The sequence below is a fragment of the Calypte anna genome, chromosome 33, assembly GCF_003957555.1.
Source record: "Calypte anna isolate BGI_N300 chromosome 33, bCalAnn1_v1.p, whole genome shotgun sequence".
In the NCBI taxonomy this organism is placed as follows: domain Eukaryota; kingdom Metazoa; phylum Chordata; class Aves; order Apodiformes; family Trochilidae; genus Calypte; species Calypte anna.
Window position 1 is genome coordinate 1,545,674 of NC_044275.1, and position 20,867 is coordinate 1,566,540.

At 66.6% G+C, this 20,867-nt stretch overlaps 3 protein-coding genes across 13 annotated transcripts; all 3 read right to left on the reverse strand.

Annotated features, from left to right (window-relative positions):
- Positions 1–549: 549 nt before the first annotated feature.
- On the reverse strand, positions 550–19,596 carry GRASP (general receptor for phosphoinositides 1 associated scaffold protein). Of its 4 annotated transcripts, XR_003988766.1 has the most exons (10): positions 19,459–19,596; positions 17,734–17,783; positions 17,318–17,372; positions 16,879–16,981; positions 16,703–16,796; positions 16,564–16,630; positions 16,399–16,465; positions 15,740–16,304; positions 12,560–12,564; positions 555–569 (listed from the first exon to the last, which is right to left on the reverse strand). XR_003988766.1 is itself a non-coding variant. In XM_030468196.1 (8 exons), the coding sequence occupies exons 1-8, from the start codon at positions 19,594–19,596 to the stop codon at positions 15,871–15,873; spliced, it is 987 nt and encodes a 328-aa protein (XP_030324056.1). In that variant the 3' UTR covers positions 15,570–15,870. The 4 variants fall into 4 exon arrangements, 2 of the variants coding, with proteins under 2 accessions (XP_030324056.1, XP_030324055.1); XR_003988767.1 differs by lacking the exon at positions 12,560–12,564 and having other exon boundaries at positions 550–569; XM_030468196.1 differs by lacking the exons at positions 555–569; positions 12,560–12,564 and having other exon boundaries at positions 15,570–16,304; positions 16,879–16,960.
- Positions 1,127–3,866, reverse strand: ATG101 (autophagy related 101). 8 transcript variants are annotated; one of them, XM_030468201.1, is made up of 4 exons: positions 3,595–3,624; positions 3,497–3,507; positions 2,839–3,118; positions 1,127–1,854 (listed from the first exon to the last, which is right to left on the reverse strand). In XM_030468201.1, exons 3-4 carry the CDS (start codon positions 3,088–3,090, stop codon positions 1,450–1,452), a joined length of 657 nt encoding a protein of 218 aa, XP_030324061.1. In that variant the 5' UTR covers positions 3,091–3,118; positions 3,497–3,507; positions 3,595–3,624; the 3' UTR covers positions 1,127–1,449. The 8 variants fall into 8 exon arrangements, with proteins under 8 accessions (XP_030324061.1, XP_030324060.1, XP_030324059.1 ...); XM_030468200.1 differs by lacking the exons at positions 3,497–3,507; positions 3,595–3,624 and adding an exon at positions 3,687–3,866; XM_030468199.1 differs by lacking the exon at positions 3,497–3,507 and having other exon boundaries at positions 2,839–3,119; positions 3,601–3,645.
- On the reverse strand, positions 5,549–12,703 carry NR4A1 (nuclear receptor subfamily 4 group A member 1). The gene is made up of 7 exons (XM_030468194.1): positions 12,633–12,703; positions 9,298–10,112; positions 8,871–9,000; positions 8,600–8,751; positions 8,031–8,233; positions 7,763–7,941; positions 5,549–6,874 (listed from the first exon to the last, which is right to left on the reverse strand). The coding sequence occupies exons 2-7, from the start codon at positions 10,108–10,110 to the stop codon at positions 6,618–6,620; spliced, it is 1,734 nt and encodes a 577-aa protein (XP_030324054.1). The 5' UTR covers positions 10,111–10,112; positions 12,633–12,703; the 3' UTR covers positions 5,549–6,617.
- Positions 19,597–20,867: the final 1,271 nt, after the last annotated feature.

Genomic DNA, 20,867 nt, shown 5'->3' on the forward strand with positions numbered 1-20,867 from the left:
CCCCACCCCATATTGAGGGCCGGGGGGGGGCAGGGGGGGCTTTATTAAAGCCACAGGATTAAATTGGGGGGAGGAGAGGGGGAGATGAAGCAACCCCCCCACATCCCCATCCCTGCTTTGGGGTGGGGGGTCCCTAGTTCACCCACTGCCAGCAGCTGGGTTGGGGGGAACTTTGAGGGGGGGGGGGGATGCTGCAAGAGGGTTGGGGGAGCAGTGGAAAAGGGGGGGGGGACTCTGCTGGGAGGGGTCAGAGGGGCGGGGGGGGGTCCTCAGAGAGGCAGGGGGGGTCTCAGAGGGCCAGGGGGCTCTCAGAGGGGCAGGGGGGGTCTCAGAGGGCCAGGGGGGGTCTCAGAGGGGCGGGGGGTCTCAGAGGGGCAGGGGGCTCTCAGAGGGGCAGGATGTGCCCCCCCCTCCCCAGCGCAGGGATTAGCCTGGAAACGGAATAAAAGTTTTCCCTAATCCCCGGGGGGGGTGGGGGGGGGGGGGGGATTTACCAACCAGCGCCGCGCCCAGGGCCCGATCCTGCCCTGTCCCGATGCTGCCGTCCGTCCCTCCGTCCGTCCCTCTGTCTGTCCGACGGGCTTGGTTTGGGGTCTTTTTTTTGGGGGGGGTCTCTAAGCCTCTTCTCCCCCCCGCGATGGTCTCCGCTCGCCCTGTGCCCCCTCCCCCGCCAAACCCTCCGCCCGCAGCAGGAGGTGGCGGCCGAGGAAGAAGAGGGTGAAGGCGATGGCGAGGCCGAGGACCAGGACCAGGGAGATGCGGGCGGCTGTGGCCACCCCCCCAACCCCCCCGCCCGGCGCCAGCGTCACGTTCATCTTCCTCCTCCTCCTCCTCTTCCTCCTCCTCCTCCCGGGAGCCGAGTGTGGCAGTGACAGACGGGGAGGGTTTAAGGCTCAGCCCTGCCCACCCCCCCGGGCAGGGGAAGCGGCTTTGCCCCCGCCCCGTGGTGCTAAGGAGGGGGGGACCCCGCCGGACAGGGGGATTGCCTCCCCCTCCTCTCCTCCCCTCCCCTGGGGGGGGGTCTGTCCCACTCGGGGGGGTCTGTCCCACTCGGGGTATCACTGCATCCTCCCCACGGCCTGGGGACCCCCCCAGCTCTGTGCTGGGGCCGCAGGAGGGAGCAGCAGAAAGGAGAAAAATGTTTATTTTTAATCCCAGAGGAAGGTGGGAGCTGAGCCCTGGGGCCAGGGGGGTGACAAGGGACAAAGCCAGCACTGAGTCAGCTGGAAAATGGCCCCGATCCAGCCAGGACATCATCCCCACACCAACCACCAGCTCCTGAGCCAAACTGGGAGCCACCAAACCAGTTCCTCAGGATGGGAGCATCCCCCAGGGTGACACCAACCCCCAATTAAACGTCCAGGCCCAGCCCAGGTCCCTCGCTGAGGCTGTTTTTGGAAGGTGGGGTCCAAGCAGAGGGGGTCTGTGCCACCCCCACTCTGGGGTCCCTCAGAGAGCCAGCGTGTCCTTGATGAGCCTCCTCATGGTGGTGGTGACCGAGGTGCCCAGGGAGTCTGTGATCTGGTAGGAAATCTTGTAGAGGTAGGGCTGGACATCCTTCAGGCTGGTGTCAAAGACATTGTCCACCTCGGACTGGGTGGGCATTTTGGGGAGGTACTCGTGGCGATTCATCACCTCCACGATGTTGATGATTTTCTCACACAGCTTCTCCCCCACCTTCTCCCGGCAGATTTGCCTCTCCTGCTCGTTGGCCAGGTTCACCACGTTCACCTTGATGGTCCAAAGCTCCCAGGGGATGCACTCGTCAGAGAAAGGCCAACGGGATTTCTTCTTCTGGTAGAATTCCAGGGAGATTTGGCCCATCCCATCACTGCCAGAGCCCCGCAGAGCATCCTGAGGAGAGAGCAGGGCTCAGGGGGGGCTCTGAGCTCCCCCACGCAGGAGAGGACACAGAAATACTGAATGTTTGGGTTGGGACCTCAAAATCATCCTGTCCCCCCCTGCCTGTCCCCTCCCACCAGCCCAGGTTGCTCCAAGCCCCATCCAACCTGGGCTTCAATGCTTCCAAGTTGGACTTGGGGTTGGAACAGAATCCCAGAATCATTTGGGTTGGGAGGGACCTCAGAGCTCATCAAGTCCAACCCTTGATCCACTCCCCCCGTGGTTCCCAGCCCATGGCACTCAGTGCCACATCCAGGCTCTTTGGAAAGATCTCCAGACACGGAGAATCCACTACTTCCCTGGGCATTCCAGTGTCTGATCACCCTCTCTGCAAAGAATCCTTTCCTAATATCCAACCTAAACCTCCCCTGGCAGAGCTGAAGCTCTGCCAGGGGAGGTTTAGGTTGGATATTAGGAAAAAATTCTTTAGTCCGAGCCCTCTTATCCCACTGATACCTCCCCGACCCCCCCTGGCTCCAACCTCCTTTCAGGGAGTTGCAGAGAGTGATGAGGTCTCCCCTGAGCCTCCTCTTCTCCAGCCTCAACACCCCCAGCTCCCTCAGCCCTTCCTCACAGCAATTCTGCTGGATCCCTTCACAGCCTCCTTGCTCTTCTCTGGACCTGCTCCAGCACCTCAAGCTCCTTCCTGAGCTGAGGGGCCCAGAACTGGACACAGGACTCAAGCTGTGGCCTCACCAGGGCTGAGCACAGGGGCAGAATCCCTTCCCTGGACCTGCTGGCCACGCTGTTCCTGAGCCAGCCCAGGATGCCATTGGCCTTCTTGGCCACCTGGGCACACTGCTGGCTCCTGGTCACCTTCCTGGCAATCCAGACTCCCAGCTCCCTTTCTGCCCCTCTGTGCCCAGCCATGGGGGTTGCTGTGGCCAAAAATCAGCCCTTCCCAACCCCAAAGATTCCCTTGGGGTGATTCCTCACCTTGAACTCCCCCACAGCCTTACGCAGGGCCCTGTCCAGCTCCTCGGAGGAGACTCGGACGTAAGCGAAGTCGATGAAGTCGCAGTCGACGTCCTGTGTTCCCACGGTGCCGATGGAATAGGTCCCTTCCTTCTTGTAGTGGAACTTCCCGGTGCTGCGGTGGAGCAGGACGGTGTGGAGCACGGCCAGCATCGCCTCCTCCACCTGACGAGCCTCCACAGACACCTCCAGCACCTCTGCCCGGCAGTTCATGGCTGGGGGAGGGGGGAAACGATGGCTCCTGGAGGAGGAAAAAGGATTTGGGGAAAAGGGGGGGGTTTGCTGTACCCTGCTTGAGCAGCAGCCCCTGAAACAGCCGCTCCTGACCCCCCCTGGGGTCCCACAGTGTCCCCCCCCCCTCTCTGCTCCCTTCACAGGGGTCCCCAGCACCCCCCCGGCATCCCGGTAACCCCCAACCCCGCAGCAGCCCAGGAGCCCCCCAACCTCCCCCCATCTCCCCGTAGAGCCCCAGGACCCCCCCAGCCTCCAAAGCCCCGGTTCCCCGCAGCCCCCAGACCCACTGCCCCCCTCAACCCGGGCCCCTTCCCCTCACACGGGGGGCCCGGACCCCCCTTCACCTCCCGTTTCCCTCACTCCGGGGGTCCCGTTCCCCCCTCACCCCCGTTTCCCATCCCGGGGTCTCCGTTGCCCTCACCCCGGGGGTCCTGTTCTCCCCTCACCCCGTTCCCCAGCCCGGGCTCTCCGCTCCCGGGCTCGCCGCTCCCGGGCTCTCCGCTCCCGTCTCCGCCGCTCCCGACCCCGCACTCCCGGTTCGGCCCCGACCACCTGAGGGAAGCGGAGCCGCCCACCTGCCTAGGGGAGCTCTGGACGCATCATCTCCCCAAACCGCAGCTTCTCCCTCGACGCTTACCGATTTCCCTCAATATAAATCTCTTTTATACACATTAGATTCCTCTCCATGCCGTTCCCGCCCGCGGTGTAGCCCCGGGAGCGGAATCCCGGTTCCCGTTCACCGACTCGTCCCCCCCCCAGTTCCAAGCGGTTGGTTTGCTCCGGGCGGAGCTGCCACAGAGCGGCGGCGCAGAGCGGCTCAGCGGCAACAGCGCCCCCTGGGCTGGAGGCTCGGCCCTGGGGCTGCGGCGGGGACGGGGGGGGCGGTGACCCCCGGGGCGTGGGGGGGGACACGGGGGACACGGGGGACACGGGGACAAGGATGGGGACGGGACACGGGAGAGGGGCAGGGGGGGCACGGGGACATGGGGGGCACCATTTTGGGGACATGGGGAAAGAGGGAAACGGGGACATTGGGACGTTAGGAAAGGGGGGACATGGGGACATTAGGAAGGGGGGACATGGGGACAAATGGCCACAAGGGAGAGGGGGGTAAGGGGATATGGGGACACAGGGACACAGGGGATATTAGAGACAGGGATAGGAGGGAGAGGGAAGGACAAGGGGATGTGTGGACACGAGGGACAGGGGAACACGCAGGATACTGGTGACAGGGACATGGGGAGGTGGGGGGACACAGGGCGGGTGGATATGTGGATCACAGGGGCATGGGGACAGGGGAATTTGGGGCAGTGACATCAGGCCACCCACGCCGCCGTGGGGACACGTGTCGTGGTGTCACCAGCAGGCAGGGCTGTGGCGTGACACCGGGCACACGCCGTGACACACGTGGCTGTGCCCTGCACCCCCGGGGGGGTGGGCATGGGGTTATTTATACCCGGTCCTGCTGGCACCATTGGCACTGTCCCCCCCCTCCAGCTGCAGCCAAGCGGGTGGGGGACAGGGACAGGGCTGGGGACAGGGACGGGGCTGGGGACAGGGACGGGGACGGGGACAGGGACGGGGACGGGGACAGGGACGGGGCTGGGGACAAGCTGGGCAGAGGCCACCGCTGGGGGGGGGGACAGGGCCCCTCTGTCCCGCTGGGACCTGGGGGGACAGGCAGCTGCGTGGCCATTCCTGCCCCACGGCGTGGCCACGGCTGCCCCACAGCATCTCGTGGCTGTCCCCACGCTGGTGGCCCCCGTGTCCCATCCCCACCCCCTCCCCGAGGTCCCCAACCCCTCCCTCAACCCCTTCCCCCCCCGTGAGTCAGCGCTGTCCCCACGGCGGGGGCGAGGGGGGGGACACAGAGGGGTCCTTGTTGTGTGCCCCCCCCATCCCAGTGGCTCAATGTGTCCCTTGTTTGTCCCCAACCCTTGATGTCGCCGTCACCATCTGCTCGGGGGCTTGGCTGTCCCCAAGGTGGAAGAGGGGACACCCCAAGGGACACACGCGTGTGCGTGTGTCCCCAAGCCCCACGCCCCAGTACCCCCAGCTGGGGGGGGGTGGGTCTTCAGACCCCCAAATGCTGGGTGCGTGTCCGTGTCCCCTGCCACGGGCAGGGCTGACACGGGGACACAGGGGCGGGAGGAGGGGACACAGAGGGGAGGAGGGGGGGGACGGGACTCGGTCACGCTCCGTGGTTATTTTGGGGAGGATAAATCGGGCGGGCGACAGGTGCTGGGGGTGAGGGGGGGGTCAAGGGCAGCGCTGTGGGCAACGTGTGGCACCGGCCCCCCCCGGCTGTCCCCAAACCCGCTGTCCCCACCCCGCCTGTCCCCGCCCTCAGGGTGTGGCCGTGGCCGTGGCCGTGGCCGTGTCCCCGCCCCGATATGGAATTATTGATAGGGGGAACACAGGAGAGAAAGAGCCCTGGTGAGGTCCGTACAAGTTTATATACAGAAAACGGGCAAAAGAGGCGAAAAAAGAGAGAGAGAGAAAAAAAAATATATATAAAGGGGAGGGGGATGAGGTGGGGGTGAGGGTGGGCACAGAGCCCCCTCCTCCCCCTCCCCACGCCCCGCAGCTCTGTACAGGATCCGACCGCTCGCTATTTACATCGGGGACATTTACACGGGGGAGGGGGGGGCACCCGCGACCCCCCCCCCCTCTCCCGGGAGAGGCGGCGGCACCGGGAGCAGCGCCCGGCACCGTGAAGGCACATGGGGGACACGGATGTCCCCAAAAAACTGCTGAGAGGGGACCCAGGCTTCCCCACGGGGGTCCCACGCATCTCGGGAGGGTCCCCCAGGGGTGTCCCAAACACCTTGGGAGGTCCCAGGTGTCCCCAAGAGGGTCCCAGGTGTCCTCAGGGGGGTCCCAAACAGCTTTAGGAAGCCCCAGGTGTCCCCAAGGGGGTTCTAGTTGTCCTCAAGGGGGTCCCAGGTATCCCCAAAGGGGTCCTAGGTGTCCCCCCCGGGGGATCCAAACATCTTCGGGTGTCCCAGGTGCCCCCAGGGGCATCCCAAACACCTTTGGGGGATCCCAGGTGTCCCCAAAGGGGTCCAAGGGGTCCCCAGGGGCATCCCAAACACGTTTGGGGGGTCCCAGGTAACCCCAAGAGGGTTAAAGGTGTCCTCAAGGGAGTCCCAGGTGTCTCCAAAGGGCTCCTAGGTGTCCCCAGGGGTGCTCCAAAAATCTTTGAGGGTTTCCAGGTGTCCCCAGGGGCATCCCAAACACCTTTGTGGGGTCCCAGGCGTCCCCACGGGAGTCCTAGTTGTCCTCAGGGGGTCCCAGGTGTCCCCAGGAGGGTCCCAGGTGTCTTTAGGGAGTCCCAACCACATTGGGGGGGTCCCAGGTGTCCTCAAGAGAGTCCAAAGTGTCCTCAGGGGAGTCCCAGGTGTCCCCAAAGGGGTCCCAGGTGTCCCCAGGAGGGGGTCCAAAAATCTTGGAGGGTTTTCCAGGTGTCCCCAAGGGGTGTCCCAGGTGTCCCCCAGGACGGGGGCTCAGAAGGGCAGCGTGTCCATGAAGATCTTATCAACGATGGGTGGTGGTGGCACCAGGTCCTCCAGCTTCAGGTAGAAGATGCGTTGGAGGCCCTGGGTGCAGAGGCTGCGGAGCTCGGGCAGTTTGCCCAGGAGCTTGGAGAGGTGGCCGGGCCGGGCCGGTTCGGTTCCGGCTGCAGCAACGTGGTCCTTCAGGCAGCCCACGATCCGGTTCTGCAGCTCCTCCACCCGTTTGGGTTCCTTCAGCCCGTGGCGATCTGAAAATAATAATAATAATAATAATAATAATAATAAATCAATAAAAAGGGGAGAGGAACAGAGAGGGAGGTGTGAGGCTGGGGGGGATCTGGGGGGGCTTTTGGGGTGGTTTTTTTTTTGTCTGTTTGATGCATTGATGGTTGAGGATGGGAGGGTTGGAGCCCCCTGGCCATGGGGACAGACTGGGAGAGGGGGGGGTGTCAGGCTGGAGAAGAGAAGGCTCCAAGGACACCTCAGAGCACCTTCCAGGACCTTTGGATACCTCCAGGAAAGCTGGGAATGGACCTTTGAGGAGGCCATGGAGGGATGGGATGAGGGGAATGGGTTAAACTGGGCTGAGGTTGGAGAGGAAGAAGAAATTCTGCCCTAGGAGGGTGGGGAATCCCTGGCCCAGGTTGGCCCTGGAGAAGCTGTGGCTGCTCCATCCCTGGAAGTGCTCAGGGCCAGGTTGGGATGGGGCTTGGAGCCACCTGGGAGGTGCCCCTGCTGATGGGAGATGGTTGGAACCAGAGGGTCTTTAGATCATGGAATGGTTTGGGTTGGGAGGAACCACAGAGCCCATCTGAAGGATCTTTGAGGTGGCTGCTCCATTCCTGGCAGTCCCCAGGCCCAGCTTGGGATGGAGCTTGGAGCCACCTGGGTTGGTGGGAGGTGTCCCCATGGCAGGGCATGGCACTGGGTGAGGTTCGAGGCCCTTTCCACCCACTCTGATCCTCCACGATCCTCCTCCTTGTCCTTATTTCATTCTTTTCCACCCTTCCCATCCCACCAAAGTTGGGCAGCTCCTTTTCCAACCCCTTGTAGGACGGGAAGAGGGGGGGGAAGAGGGGAATCACAGGATCCTTCTCATAGATTTAATCGCCAGGGGAGGGGACAGAGCTCCTCACCCGTGATGATGACGAGGGCAGCGAGGCAGGAGAAGGAGGGGACATCAACGTTCATGCGGTGGAGGCTGTGGGAGAACTGGAGGATGGCATCGATCCAGTCGCCGAAGCCCCTCACGCACTGCAGGCGGTGCAGGACCACCCCGTTGCAGAAGATCAACTTCCCTTCCTCGGGCTTGGAGCTAAAAGGGGAGGGGAAAAACAAATGGGTGTCAAACCCCCCCCGGCCCCTCAACACAACCCAACCCCCCCACACCGGGCTGGGGCTCACCGGTAAGCCAAGCGCAGGATGAAGAGTTCGAGGAAGGCTGATTCCAGCAGCAGGTCCTGGTCCTCCTTGGGAAGTTCGGGAAAGCCTTGGATCTTCTCAGCCCACTTGCGGATGACGTCCATGGAGCCGGTGAGGAGGTCGTAGAACTGCTGGACGTCCACCGAGTCCTCCTTCCCGAACTGGCACGGAACCGACTCCTGGAACTGCCGCGGGGATGGGGTCAGGATGCGGGGTGAGGCTGGGGGCTGGGGGGGGTCAGGAGCTGGGATGGGGACAGTATTTGGGTTTGGGGGCGGGATCTGGGGTGGGATCGGGAGCTGGGGGTGGGGCAGGGTCAGGACCTGGGATGGGATCAGGATTCAGGGTGGGGTCAGGATCTGAGGATCGGATGAAGATCCAAGGGTGGGGACAGGGTCAGGATCTGGGGACAGGTTTGGGATGAGGATCTGGGGCTGGGATCAGAATTCAGGGACAGGATTAGGATCGGGGGATAGAGCCAGGGTCCGGACCTGGGGACAGAGCAGCTCCTGGGGAGGGATGGACGACACCGGGGGTGGTACCAGCCCTACCTTAGAGTAGTCGAGCTTGGTGGCACTGGGGACAGAGTCGATGTGTGCCCGCACCAGGGAGGTGATGAGGCTGACGGGGGAGGCATCCGGCGGCTGCTTGGGCTTGGAGGGCAACCGGCCCCGGCGCCCCTTCAGGCTGTCGGTCCGGACCACTGCGGGGGGAACACACACAATGAGCGCGTCTGTCCTCAGCCTGAGCAGCGGGAGGGGGGGGTCACCCCTATTCCTGCCGAACCCCCCCCATACACCCCCGGGTAGGGGACCCCGGTACCTTCTTTGACCATGCCGACGGCCAGGCACTTCTGGAAGCGGCAGAACTGGCAGCGGTTCCGCCGCCGTTTGTCGACGGGACAGTCCTTGTTGGCCAGGCAGATGTACTTGGCGTTCTTCTGCACCGTGCGCTGCGGGGGGGGAAGCGAGGGAAAGAGGGGGGGGACATGGAGCGGCCCCAGCTCAGCCCGGGGCCTCCCGTCCTCCAACAAAAGCTCTTCTGTCCTCCCCTGCCCCCCGCTCCAGCCCGGCATCCGGATCCGCATCCGCGGGGAGGGGTCCCGGGGCCGCCCCCCTCTTTCCCTCCCCCCCCCCCCCCCCGTCAACCCTGGGCTGACCCAGCAGCATCCTCTCTCGCTGCTGCAAAGCACTGTGGGAATATCCCGGGAGCGGAATTGGCGGTAGGGGGTTTCGGGGGTGCCCTTTACCTTGAAGAAGCCCTTGCAGCCCTCGCAGGTGCGGACTCCGTAGTGCTGGCAGGAGGCGTTGTCCCCGCAGACGGCGCAGCGACCCTCGCCCCCTCCCCCGGGGCTCCGCGCCTTGGCGGGGGTCAGCGCCGGCCCCTCCAGCAGCGGCGAGGGAGGAGCGAGGGGCAGCCCCGAGAAACCCCCCCCTCCCCCGGGGGATCCTTGGGTCAGGGTGAAGGCGTCCGTGTCCAGCAGCCGCGGGTCCAAGCGGGGCGAGGGACCCAACTGCCCCTTCATGCTGGACCCCCCCGGGCTGGGTGCCGGGGGAGCGAAGGCGAAAAAGGGGGGCTGAGAGCCACCCCCCTTGGTCGGCTCAGCCCAGCGCCCACCCTCGTAGTTCGGCGGAGGGGAATAAGCCCCGAAGGAGCCCTCCCAGCCCGGCGCTTGCTGGGGTTGGAAACTCGGCGTGGCGGGGGAGGGGACGGAGCAGGGGCTGCCGTAACAGTCCGAGGGGCTGGAGGAAGAGAGGGTCTCGTCTGGCTGCCCACCGAAGGTGCCGGGGTAGCAGCCGTACACCTGGAAGTCCTCCAGCTTGAAGGTGGTGCCGGTGGTGGGGGGTTGGCCGGTGGTTGGCAGCTGATAGAGGAAGGCGTCGAACTCCCCGGCGTAGCCCTCCATGAAGGTGCTGAAACTCGGGAGGGAGGGGGAGGCCGCGGGGTCGGCTCCGGCCACCTCCATGGGGAAGCGGCCGCCCTCGGGGCTGAGCAGCTCGGCCGGGAATCGCTGGCAGGGGCCGGCGCCCACCGTGCCGTACTGAGCCTGGATGCAGGGCATCTCTGCGGGGGGAAACAGCAACGGGGGTCAGGGAAGACCCCAAGGCCGCGCCCGAACGCCTCCCCCGAACACAACCCCCCCCACCCTCTCCAAGTCTGGGAGGAGGATGGGGATGGGGGGAGAACAGCGGGGGCTTCCCCTCGGATCCCTCCCGGGATGGGGCTAAAGCCGGAGCTGGACCACCGGAGGTGTTGGCCGCCCGGTGGTGGTCACCGGTGTCCCCAAGAAAGGTCACCCCACAGCCAATGGGCGCAAAGGACAGTCCCCAAAACGCTGGCTTAGCAAAGCGCTGAAAGGGAAGGAGGGAGGAATGCGAGCGGCGGATTCCCGAGCCCCGGGGCTGGCCAGGGGAAGCCGGAGCCGGCTCTGAACCGGGATCCAACACCCCCATGACCCATTTCGAGGCCTTTTAGAGAAGCAAACGCAGCCAAAGCCGCCACCCTTGGAGGGAGAGGAGCCCACCCACCCCCAGCCCCACAGCCCCCCACTACGGAGCTGACTCCACGTAAGACGTAACAAGAATCCCAGGTCCAGCTGAAAGCCAACCCAGGAAGGACCCCGATGACAAGACGATAATGTCATGTCATCTCCAAGACCTTTAAAGGTCACACCCTGCTGGCCCCCGGCCTCCATGGCCCCGGCACGGCACGGCACGGCACACACACACCCCCCGGCATCCCCCGGCCAAGTCCTGGAGGCTTCCACCGGCTCCCGGAAAGCCGATACCCCCCCGGGGAACCGGGGTTAAAAATACCCCCAGGGGCCCGGCCCTGGCACCTATGGGGTGGCAACGGCCCCCAAAGCCATGCCGGGTGCCCCGGTGGGGTTTGTGCCCCTCCAGCAGGGCTATGGGGTTCGGGGTGGGGATTGGTGAACCCCATCTGCCTCCTGTCCTCAGCACACGGTTTGTGGACACGAGGGGACTGGGGGACACGGTGACACTGGGGACACGGCCGTGGGGGACACTGACTCAGCCTTGCAGGGAAATCCTGGAAGCAAACGGGCTCGGACCTTCCCGCCGGGCAGCACCGGGCACGGTCACCGTGTCCTTATTTAAATGTTTTGACCCTTGGCAGCTCGCTGGTGCCATTTGGGGTGCCATGACATTTGGGGTGCCTCTCTGCCATGATACCCAACCCCCCCCCTCCCCCAACTTCCCCCCCCCGGGGGACAGGGCACAGATTCCGGCGGCAGCCCCCGTGCTGCCCACGGGCAGGAATTACAGATTCCTGGTTTGGGGGTGCAGGCAGCTGCCTGTACCCGGGTCTGGAGCCCACAGGGACCGGTGGCAGCCGGTGGCAGCCCCTGGCACCAGGCCCTGGGCCGCGGGCGGGCGGTGGCAGCCGGCAGCGAGTGACACTGCCCACGGTCCTGCCTGCACCTGCTGCCTCCCCTCGCCAAAACCCAGCGGCTGCGTGGGCCGGGGGGGCTGCGTGGGCAGGGGGGAGCTGTCTGCACCCTGCTGCCTGCACTGCGTTGCCCCCGGTGCTGCCCGCAAGGAGCTGCCTGCTCCGGCTCCATGCCTGTTCTGCCCGGTGCTCCCGGGACTGTGCCCGGTTTTGGGGGGCTCTGGCCCTCCCCGAAGCCCCCGGAGGTCTCCCCGGCTGCAGCCAGATCCTGTGTGGGGGTCCTAGAACCAGCCCCGAGAAACATTCCGGTACCGGCCTCATTCTGGCACTTCCAGGACCGGGACTCCTCGCCCTGCCGCCGCCCCCCGTTCCCACCGATGCTACCGGGTACCTCGCGGGTCAGCCCGGCTCGGCACGTACCGCCCGGTCCCTTCCCCGGGATCCCCGGTCTCCTCCGTGGCACTGGGGACAAGCGAGCCCCGGCTCCTCCCGGTGTCACCGGGACGCCCGTAGCCCCGACCCCCGGTACAGCCGGGACTCCCGACCCAGCTCCTAACGGTGCCGGGACACGGGAGTCCCGGGTCCCCCCGGTGCCGCCCGGGACACCCGAACTGATTCTTCCCGGTGTCACTGGGACGCCCGAACCCGTGCACTGCAGGACTTTGAGTGCCCGGAGCACCCGGAAAGCCCGATCCTGTTCTCCCCGGTGCCACCGGGACATCCCACCCCATGCACTTTGCAAGACGCTCGCTGCGACTTGCCCCGGTACCACCGGGCCCCCTGAACCGATTCCTCCCGGTGTCAACGGGACCCCCAGTCCATCTCTCCCCGGTGTCATCGGGACATCCGGCTCCTGTCGGTACCACCCGGGATCCCCGAACCGACTCCTCCCGGTGTCAACGGGACATCCGACACCGGCTCTCCCCGGTGTCACGGAGACACCCGAACGGACTCTTCCCGGTGTCTCCTGGACACCCGAACCGATTTCTCCTGGTATCACCCTTAACCAGCTCACCGGGACACCCGACACAGTCTATCCCGGGAGCCCCGGTTCCACCCAACACCACCTCCCCCGCTCCGGTACCCTCGACCCCCTGCACGCCCCCTCCCCGCTCCCCCCGGGGGGTCCTCCCACCCCCGTTCCCCCCTTTCCCCCCCATCCTGCTACCGTACCCGGCTGCCGGCTCGGCGGGGGCTCCGGTTCCCGCTCCGGTTCCCTCTGCCCGGGGCTCCACCGGGCTCCGGTCCCGTTACTACTTTCTCTTAAGCGCTCGGTGACGCGCGGGGCGGCCCGTGACGCACGGCGGGGGGGGTGGGGGGGCGGTTCCGGCGGGGGCGCGGCCGTGACGCACGCGGGGTTCCATTGACGCAACCGCGGCGCCCGCGCTAAAAATACCGAGCAGCCCCGGCTAAAAATAGCACGGGAGCCCCCCGGACCCCCCGACACCCCCCCCGACACCGGCCCCCTCAGGGCTACCGGAGGGATACAGTGAGGAGGGAGGTCCCGGTGCCGGTACCGGGAGAGACTGAACGGGACGAGGCGGCAGCAGGACCCGGTGCTGGATTCCCCGGTATCCCCAGTGTCCCATCGGTGCGGTAGCCCCGGGACCGGTAGCCCTGGTGCTGGTATCCCCGGTATCCCCGGTTTCCCTTCGCTGCTGGTACCCCGGTGCTGACACCTCCCCCAGTGCCCCCTTGGCACCGGTATCTTCGGTGCCGTTATCCTCGGTGCCGCTACCCCCGGTGTCGCCTCAGTGTTGGAATCCCTCGTGTCCCCCTCCCCCGTGTCCCCGTCCCCGGTGTCCCCGTCCCCGGTGTTCTCCGGTAGCCCCGGTGCCTCTGTGCCCAGGGCCCCTCTGAGCCGCTATTTTCGGTGCACAGCATCGCCGGTACCGGTACCCCCGGTCTCCTCCCGCTCAGTGTTCCGAGAGGCAGCCCCCCGGTTGGGACCCCCCGCTCCGTTCCCCCCTCTCGGTCCCCCCGGGGAGACCCTGGCCGGGGCGATGGAAAGAGCGGCGGGGGCTAGCGGGCGCCCAGTGCCGGGAACATCGCCCGGGGGCTGGAAATATGAGCTCAGCCCCGGCGGGGGCAGCGAGGGACGAGCGGGGAGGGACCCACGACCACCGTCCTATACCTGTCCGGTACCCTCCGGTACCGGCTTCCAGGAGGTCCCCGCCGTGCTGCCCCCGGCCCGTGACCGGGAGCCGCCGCCCGCTCCGGGGGGAGTGTGTGAGGCACCGACCCATCCTCGGGGCGGCACAGCGGGGACTGGGCCCCGGGAGGAGCTGTCGGGATCTCCGGTACCGGAAACCTGCCCGGTTTCCCGTGACACCCCCTTGGTTATGAGAGGGGTAGCGAGCAGGGAAGCCCGGCCCCGGTGAAGGGACGGAGGGGTTCGGCACCGGGAGCCTGGGAGGTCCCGGGGGGGTCCCGGGCAGCGTCACCGCCTCCTCCCGTTCCCTGGCTCCGGTCTCGGTTCCCCCCGCCGCGCGGCCTCTCGCGCTGCCCGCCCCAGCCGGAGGCCCCGTGACGTCACAGCTGGCTGCTGACGTCACCGGGATCCCGCCGCATCGCCAAGGCCGCCCCGCGGGGATCCCCCGGGCTCGGACGGGACCTAACGGGGTCCCCGTAAACCCCGAGCGGCGCCACCGGGACCGGGAGCTCGTCCCGGGGCTGCAGCCGATGCCAACCGGAGTGGGGGGTCCCGCAGATCTTGGGGGTCCCCAAAGCCACTGGAGGCGCAGAACGTGACCTGTCACAGCTTTCCCCTCCCCCCGCCTCCCCGGTGCTCGGTGTCCCAGCCGGTGTCTCGGTGCTCCCGGTGGCCCCCGCAGCCGGGATTAGCTGTACCCCGGGAGAGGCTCCGGGGGAGGAAACCCGAGCCCGGGCACCCCTGCAAGGCCACGGGGGGAGCGAGGGAGGGGGGGGAGCCCCGGCTGGCACCGGGCCCGGGGAGCAGGATCCGCCCCGGTACCCCCCGGGGGGGACACGGAGACACGGTGGCCACCGGCCAGTCGGCCCCGCTTGCCCCCAGGAGCAGAGGGGGTGCTGGGGGGTTACAGGGTGCCTTCGGGTGGGAGTCAGGGGATTGTGGGGTGCCCTCGTGTGGGTGCTGATTGTGGGGTGTCCACGGGTGGGTGCCAGGAGATTGCGGGGTGCCCACGGTGCAGGTGGCGGTTTTGGGGTGCCACGCGTGTCCCCGGTGCCCAGCCCGCTCCCGGCAGCTCCAGGCGGGGGCCTAAAAAAAGCCGCACGCAGGGTGGGTGGGTGGGAGGTGATGCCGCGGGGGGAGGGGGAGGTCCCGTGGTGGCCGTGACGGGGATGGGGCGACCCGACCATAAATGTCCAACGCGGAGTCACCCTGGCATGGGGACAAGGAGGGACAGCGGCGGGGAGCTGGCCCGGCTCCATGCACACTCGTGACACGTCTGTGCACCCCCCATCCCCCAACCCTTAGATTTTCCCCCCCAAAACCTCCTGCAGACCCCCCCGGCGTCCTGAGAAAGTGGGGGGGCGAGGGGGGCATACCCCAAGGGCTGTTTATGTGGTGCAGGAGCTGGGAGAGGGTGGGGGGTCCCGAAGACGCAGGAATGGGGACAAACTAGAGGGGAAACTGAGGCACAGAGCCTGCGCAGGGGGCTCTGGGTACAAGCTCCCCCCCTGCAGAACCCGGGGGTGGGGGGTGGTGTTCCCTGTGCCCCCCCAAGCCCTCTAAATGCTGCTACAGTACGACTTGGGGGGCAACGGGACAGGGAGGAGGGGACCCCCCCAGTGCCCGTCCCACTCCCCACGGGCACCGGGTCCGGAAGGGCTCGGGGCGGGACCCGCTTCCCGACGGCTGCCTGAGGAAACGGGGCAGGAAGGGCCTGGCTGGGGCCCCGCAACTCCGGGACCGGCCCACGGCACCGGCTGGGGGGACACCGAGGGGGTCCCCAAGAGCTCCCGCGGGTGACACCGGGCACCCCAAGGACTTCCCGCTCGGAGCCTGGCTGAGGGGACAGCAAAGGGGGCTGCAGGAGGGGGGTGGGGAGGGGGCTGCGTGTGTCCCGTCCCCCCCAGCCTGTCCCCGTCCCCGTGGGCTGTGTCCCCCCACGCACAGCCACACACCGCTGCAAAAAGTCTCTGTATTGTATCGGTACAAAATCCCCCCCGGGGGCAACAGAACCCCCGGGACCCCCCCAAGCTGGGGGTGGGACACACAGGGCCGGACTCCCCCCTCTCCATTCCTGAGATGAGCGGTGGCTTCGCCAGCTGCCTGGGGGAGGGTCCCCGCGTCCGACCCCCCCCCCCAGGCCAAGCCGGGGACCCCCGGGGGCTCCTTCCAGCGGCCCCCGGCGAGATGGGAGGAGGGGGGCGTGGGGGCCCTTGCAATAAATAAATAAATATGTCGGGGGGGCGGTGGGTGCCCCCCTCAGAGGTGACTCTCCTCCTCCTCCAGCGCCCGGTTCAGCCCCGGGATGAATTTGAGGAGGCGTCGGCGAAAGCTGCTGTGCCGCCCCCGACGGTGGGGGGGGGCAGCCCCCTCCCCCGGCTCCCCCGCCCTCGCCCACAGCCGCCCCCCCGCCCCCGGGACCCACCCCCCGCACTTGAGGCTGGCGCTGCGGGTTAAGGGGGGCCGGGGGCGCGGTGGAGGGGGCGTGGGACCACTGCTGTCCCCCACTTTGTCCTTGTCCCCGTCCTTGTCCCCGTCGGGGGGGTCGGCGAAGAGGCAGGTCTGGTAGAGGGAATCGTCGCTGCCGCAAGCGCTGGCCCGGGGGGAGCCCCCCGGGAGCCCCCCCTCCCCCTGCAGGCACCAGCGGATCGACTCCAACGTGTCGTAGATACTGGGGTCCTTGGCCACCACACCTGGATGGAGGGGGGAGGACATAGAAAAGTCAAGAGGAGGGGGCCTGGGGGTGCCCCACAAACCCCCCCCTGCACCCCCCCAGCCCCCACTCACCCCGCACCAGCCGCTGCTCCTGCACCATCAGTGAGCGGAACTCCCCCCACTTCTCATAGAGGGTTTGCTGGGGGGGGGGGAAGTAGAGGGGGGTGAGGATCTTGGGGAGGGTCCCTAACCCCCCTGACCCCCCCCTGGCCCCCCCCAAACCTTCCCAGCCTTTACCTTCAGGTACTGCAGCCGGGCCTCCAGCTCAGCCCTCCGGATGGATGTCCCATAGAGAGTGTCAAGGCTGTGGGGCAGCAGCCATCAGTGGGGATGCTGGGGGCCCCCCGGCCCCCCCCCCTGCACCCCCCCAGCTCACCGCAGCAGATTCCCTGAGCTCTTGATGATCTCCACGATCTCACGGTGCCGGACGCCTTCCACGTTGAGCCCGTTCACCCCCGTGATCGTGTCCCCTGAAGTTGGGGACACACAGAGGCTCAGGGATGCTGGGACACCCCCTCCCTAGGTCGTGTCCCCCCCCTGGGATGCACTCACCAGCTTTGAGTCCTGCTGCCTCGGCCGGGCTCCCCCCGTGCACCCGGCACACGAAGGTGAACATCTCCACACTGTTCCTCTCCTGGTGGTGCAGCCCATAGGTCTGGAATGGTGGGGGGGGGGGCAGTGAGGGACCCCCCCCACCCCCCCGACCCCCAGGGTGTCCCTTTTCATGCTCAGCCCCAAGGCAGAAATTGCTGCGTTTAATTGCTGCTGGGTAATTAGGGGCAGCACCCTGGCTCTGGGGGGGAGAGGGTCTCACCCCAAGTGGCCCCCACCCCCCCTCTGTCACGGCCGGGGGAGGCTTTGGGAACCAGGAGGCTCCGTCAGAGCTCAAAATAAACCCTGGCTCAGAGACAAATTAAAAATACCCCTGGATGCAAAGCAAGGGGTGGGCTGGGAGGGTGGGGGGCACGGCAGGGGACAGCTCAGCACCCACCTGGATCTCGAAGCCAAAGGTCTCCTCTGCCTTCTTCTCCAGTGTCACCACTCTCCTGGGGGACGTGGGGATCAGGGACAAGGCAGAGCCCTTGCACCCCCAATTCACCCCCTGAGATCTCAGCATTTCTCTGCTACTGGGAGTTTGGGTTTTCTCCATGCTGGGCAGGACCCCAGGGACAGGACCCCCCCTCAACGACTGACCCTGCCCAGAGACCTGCAGCCTGTCCCACGGGTGTCTGTGGAGTCCCCGTGGGGGCTGTGTCCTCATCACTGCCCTCCCCTACCCCCTCTTGCCACTCATTTCCATGCCCGAGCAGGTCAGGAGCAGCATGGGGAGCAGTGCCCTAGGGTCCCCCCCAAACCTCCTCCTGCGGGTCCCCCCTCCAACACTGGGGCCTGGAGCCCCATCCCTACCTGTGCTCCTCCGGGGACTGGCTTGGGGACGGCCAGCTGAACCCCACGTCCTGCAGCAGAGGGAAAGCCATCAGCAGGGGACAACGTCCCGAGGGGACACGTCCCACCCCCACCACCCCTCCCTTGGGGACAGCCGGAACAGGGGGAGGGGGGGGATCCCGACAGGACAGCCCTGAACCCCCGGGCAGCACCCTGCCAAACCGGCACCGCCCCAGGACCCGGGTGCACCCATCGCCCCCACCCCACACCCCCCGGGGGCTGGTTGGGCATAACGAGGCTTTGATGGGTGCTCAAAGCCACCCTCACATCTGCCCCACGCTTTGACGTCAGCACCGCACCCACCCCACGCTCCGGGGGGGCCCCGGGCACACAGGGGGCCCTGTTGTGGTCACAAAGTCGGTTTTTTTCATGAAAAACTCACCCCCCGCCCCCCCCTCGGCCCCCCCAGACAATGTTCCCATTGTGGAGGGCTCGGAGGCGTGGGCAGGCGGAGGGACCCTCGCCGCGGGGCAGGAGGTGACAGCGCTGTCCCCAAATGCCCTTCCGCCACCGCTGGCACCCGGGCACGGCGTCACTCGGAGCCGTGGTGCCTCGAGCGTGGCACATGGTCCCCCCCTCTCGGTGCCACCAGCTCCGGTGCCACGTGGGTGCCACCAACCCTGCAGGTGGCAGCTAGCGTTTTAAGTTCAAAACGCCGAGAAACAGGCAAGATGGCCATGGGGAGGGCTGCCACCTGCCACATTGGGCTCCCACGTCACCTTCTCGGTCACGGGACACCCCAGCCCCCTTGGGGACTCTTTGGTGGTGGCCACAGCAGGGCGGGGGGGGTGGCGGGCCACCGCGTGTGACCCGGTGCTGCGGCGGGAGCCGGTTCTGCTCCGGATGTCGGCTCCGCTCTCGCTTCCCCACCAACCCTCAGGAAGTGCCGGGGGGGAGCGTGGGGGCGGTGACAGCCCCAGTGCCACCACAGAAGGGCTTTCCTTGGGGCGTGGGGGCGTCCCGTGTCCCCCCAAAGCAGCCCCCAGGGTACCTTGTGCCCTGTCCCCCTCCCCGAGTGGCAGGGCCTGGGGAGGGGGCTCTGGGGACACCGCTGTCTTGGTGACATGGCCACAGCAGGGTGGGGACCTGTCCCTCTGTGCCCTGAAGAGTGCGGGGCAGGACGTGGGGAGGAACCGCGACAGGGAGGGGGACTTGGAAGGGGGGGAGGCAGAGGGAAGATACTGGAGGAGTATCCCCTCCACGGGGAGGAACTGGGGCAGGACGGGACACTGTGGAGACACTGGGAAGATGCTGGGGCAGGATGGGACCGGGAGGCATCTCGGGAGAACGGGGGTGGGCACCGGGACAGGATGGGGACGCGGGGAAAAGGCTATGGAGGGGGGGGGCGTTACTAGAACAGGACTGGGGTGGGGAGATGCTGGGAGGTGATCACCGAGCCACCGCGCAGCACAGGGACACAGGAAAGGGGCTGAGGGGGGGGCACCGGGGCAGGACGGGGCCAGCAGCTCGTGATGGGGACCCAGAGAAGAGGTTGCGGGGCCAGCGGGAGGGGGGGAACAAGCGGCCAGAAGAAGCCTCCGGAGCAGCCCTGCGGGATGCGGCCACAAGAGACAGGACGGGGACACCCCCAGCCCCACTCTCCCCCTTCCCCTTCCAGCCCTGTACCGATTGCGGTGCTGAGTCCCCCCCCCCTCCTATTGCCCCCCGCTCCCCCGGCAACCCTACCTTGCGCACCCGGGGCAGGGTCCCGCCGGCAGCCGCCAGGACCCGATAAACCTCGGCGGGGGCGGTTCCGGGCCGCTCCGGAGCCGCCGCCGCATCCTCGTCCTTGGGCCGGAGCCGCCGCAGCCGCCGCAGGGTCATGGCCGGGGCGCTGTGCCCCGCACGCCGCTATATGAGCCCGAGGGGTGGGGCAAGGGAAGGACACGCCCCTATCTGGGCCGAGATATAACCATATATGGTAAAACCACGCCCTTTTGTCTTATAGGCCCCGCCCCGGCGCTGTAAGCCCCGCCCCAGGCGCTGCGCAGGGATCGAGGGGGTCGGGGGTGATGGAAGGGGGAACAGTGGGGGGGGGTCCCGGGATGGAGCTGTGGGACATTGGGGGTCCTGGGATGGAGGTGTGGGACAGGGGGGGTCCTGGGGTAGTGCTGTGGGACATTGGGGGTCCTGGGATGGAGGTGTGGGACGGGGGGGTCTTGCGATGGAGGTGTGGGACAGGGAGGGCTTAGGGGTGGTACCGGGGGGGGCTGTGGGGCTGCAGGGGGAGGCCGGAGCAGAAGGGTGCAGTGTGGGGTGCTGGGGGGGTGTCCGGGGTACCCGAGGGGGCTGCATCACCCCAGGGAGCATCTCGGAGGTGACAACGGGAGAAGCCAGGAGGGTTCTGCCGGTGCCGGGTCCGTGTCCCGCCCCCTGCCAAGAACCCGCAGCTGTTCCAGCGGCCCCCGGGCCAAACCCCCTCCCAAAGCCGCATTTAGGATTTAATTGAAGGCAGGAGCCGGAGGCAGCCGGAGCCCCAGGCCCGGTTCCCGAGGAGGATTTAAAGCTCTCCTGCCATGAGGGAAGAACAATTCCCGGAGGCAGCCGCGGTGCCGGCAGCTCCGGGCAGCCTCTTGCTGAGTTGCCCCGGCAGGAATTTTCCAGCTGGAATCTGTGAGGTTTTTACCCAGATGTTTATTTTAAATTTGCCAAAGAAGAGGGGAAAAAAAACCCAAAAAAAGTATTTGTGCCAATCCCCCTCCGGCTGTTCCACCCCAGGCACCCGCCCAGGGGATTTACCAAGGGGCAAAGCTGGAGCCCAGAGCTGGGAAAGACTCAGGAGAGGAGAGGATGGAGCCCAGGAACCCCAATCCCAACCCTGTAGAGAGTCCTGGCATGGGTAGGGTTGAAAGGGACCTTGGAAATCATGGAGAAATCAACAAGAAACAAGAATTTTTCAGGCAGCCAAGAACATCCCATCCTGTTCCCAAAACCTGGCAGGCCAGGGAATGACTCGGCCCCTTGGCTGGAGCCCTCCTGGACCTGTTTTCCCACCCGATTTCCTACAAGAGGAAAATAAAAGACAATTTGTGCTTTAGAAACCCCTTCCCAACTCTCCCCCTTCTCCAGGACAGGCTCAGAGCCTTGCGGGGGAG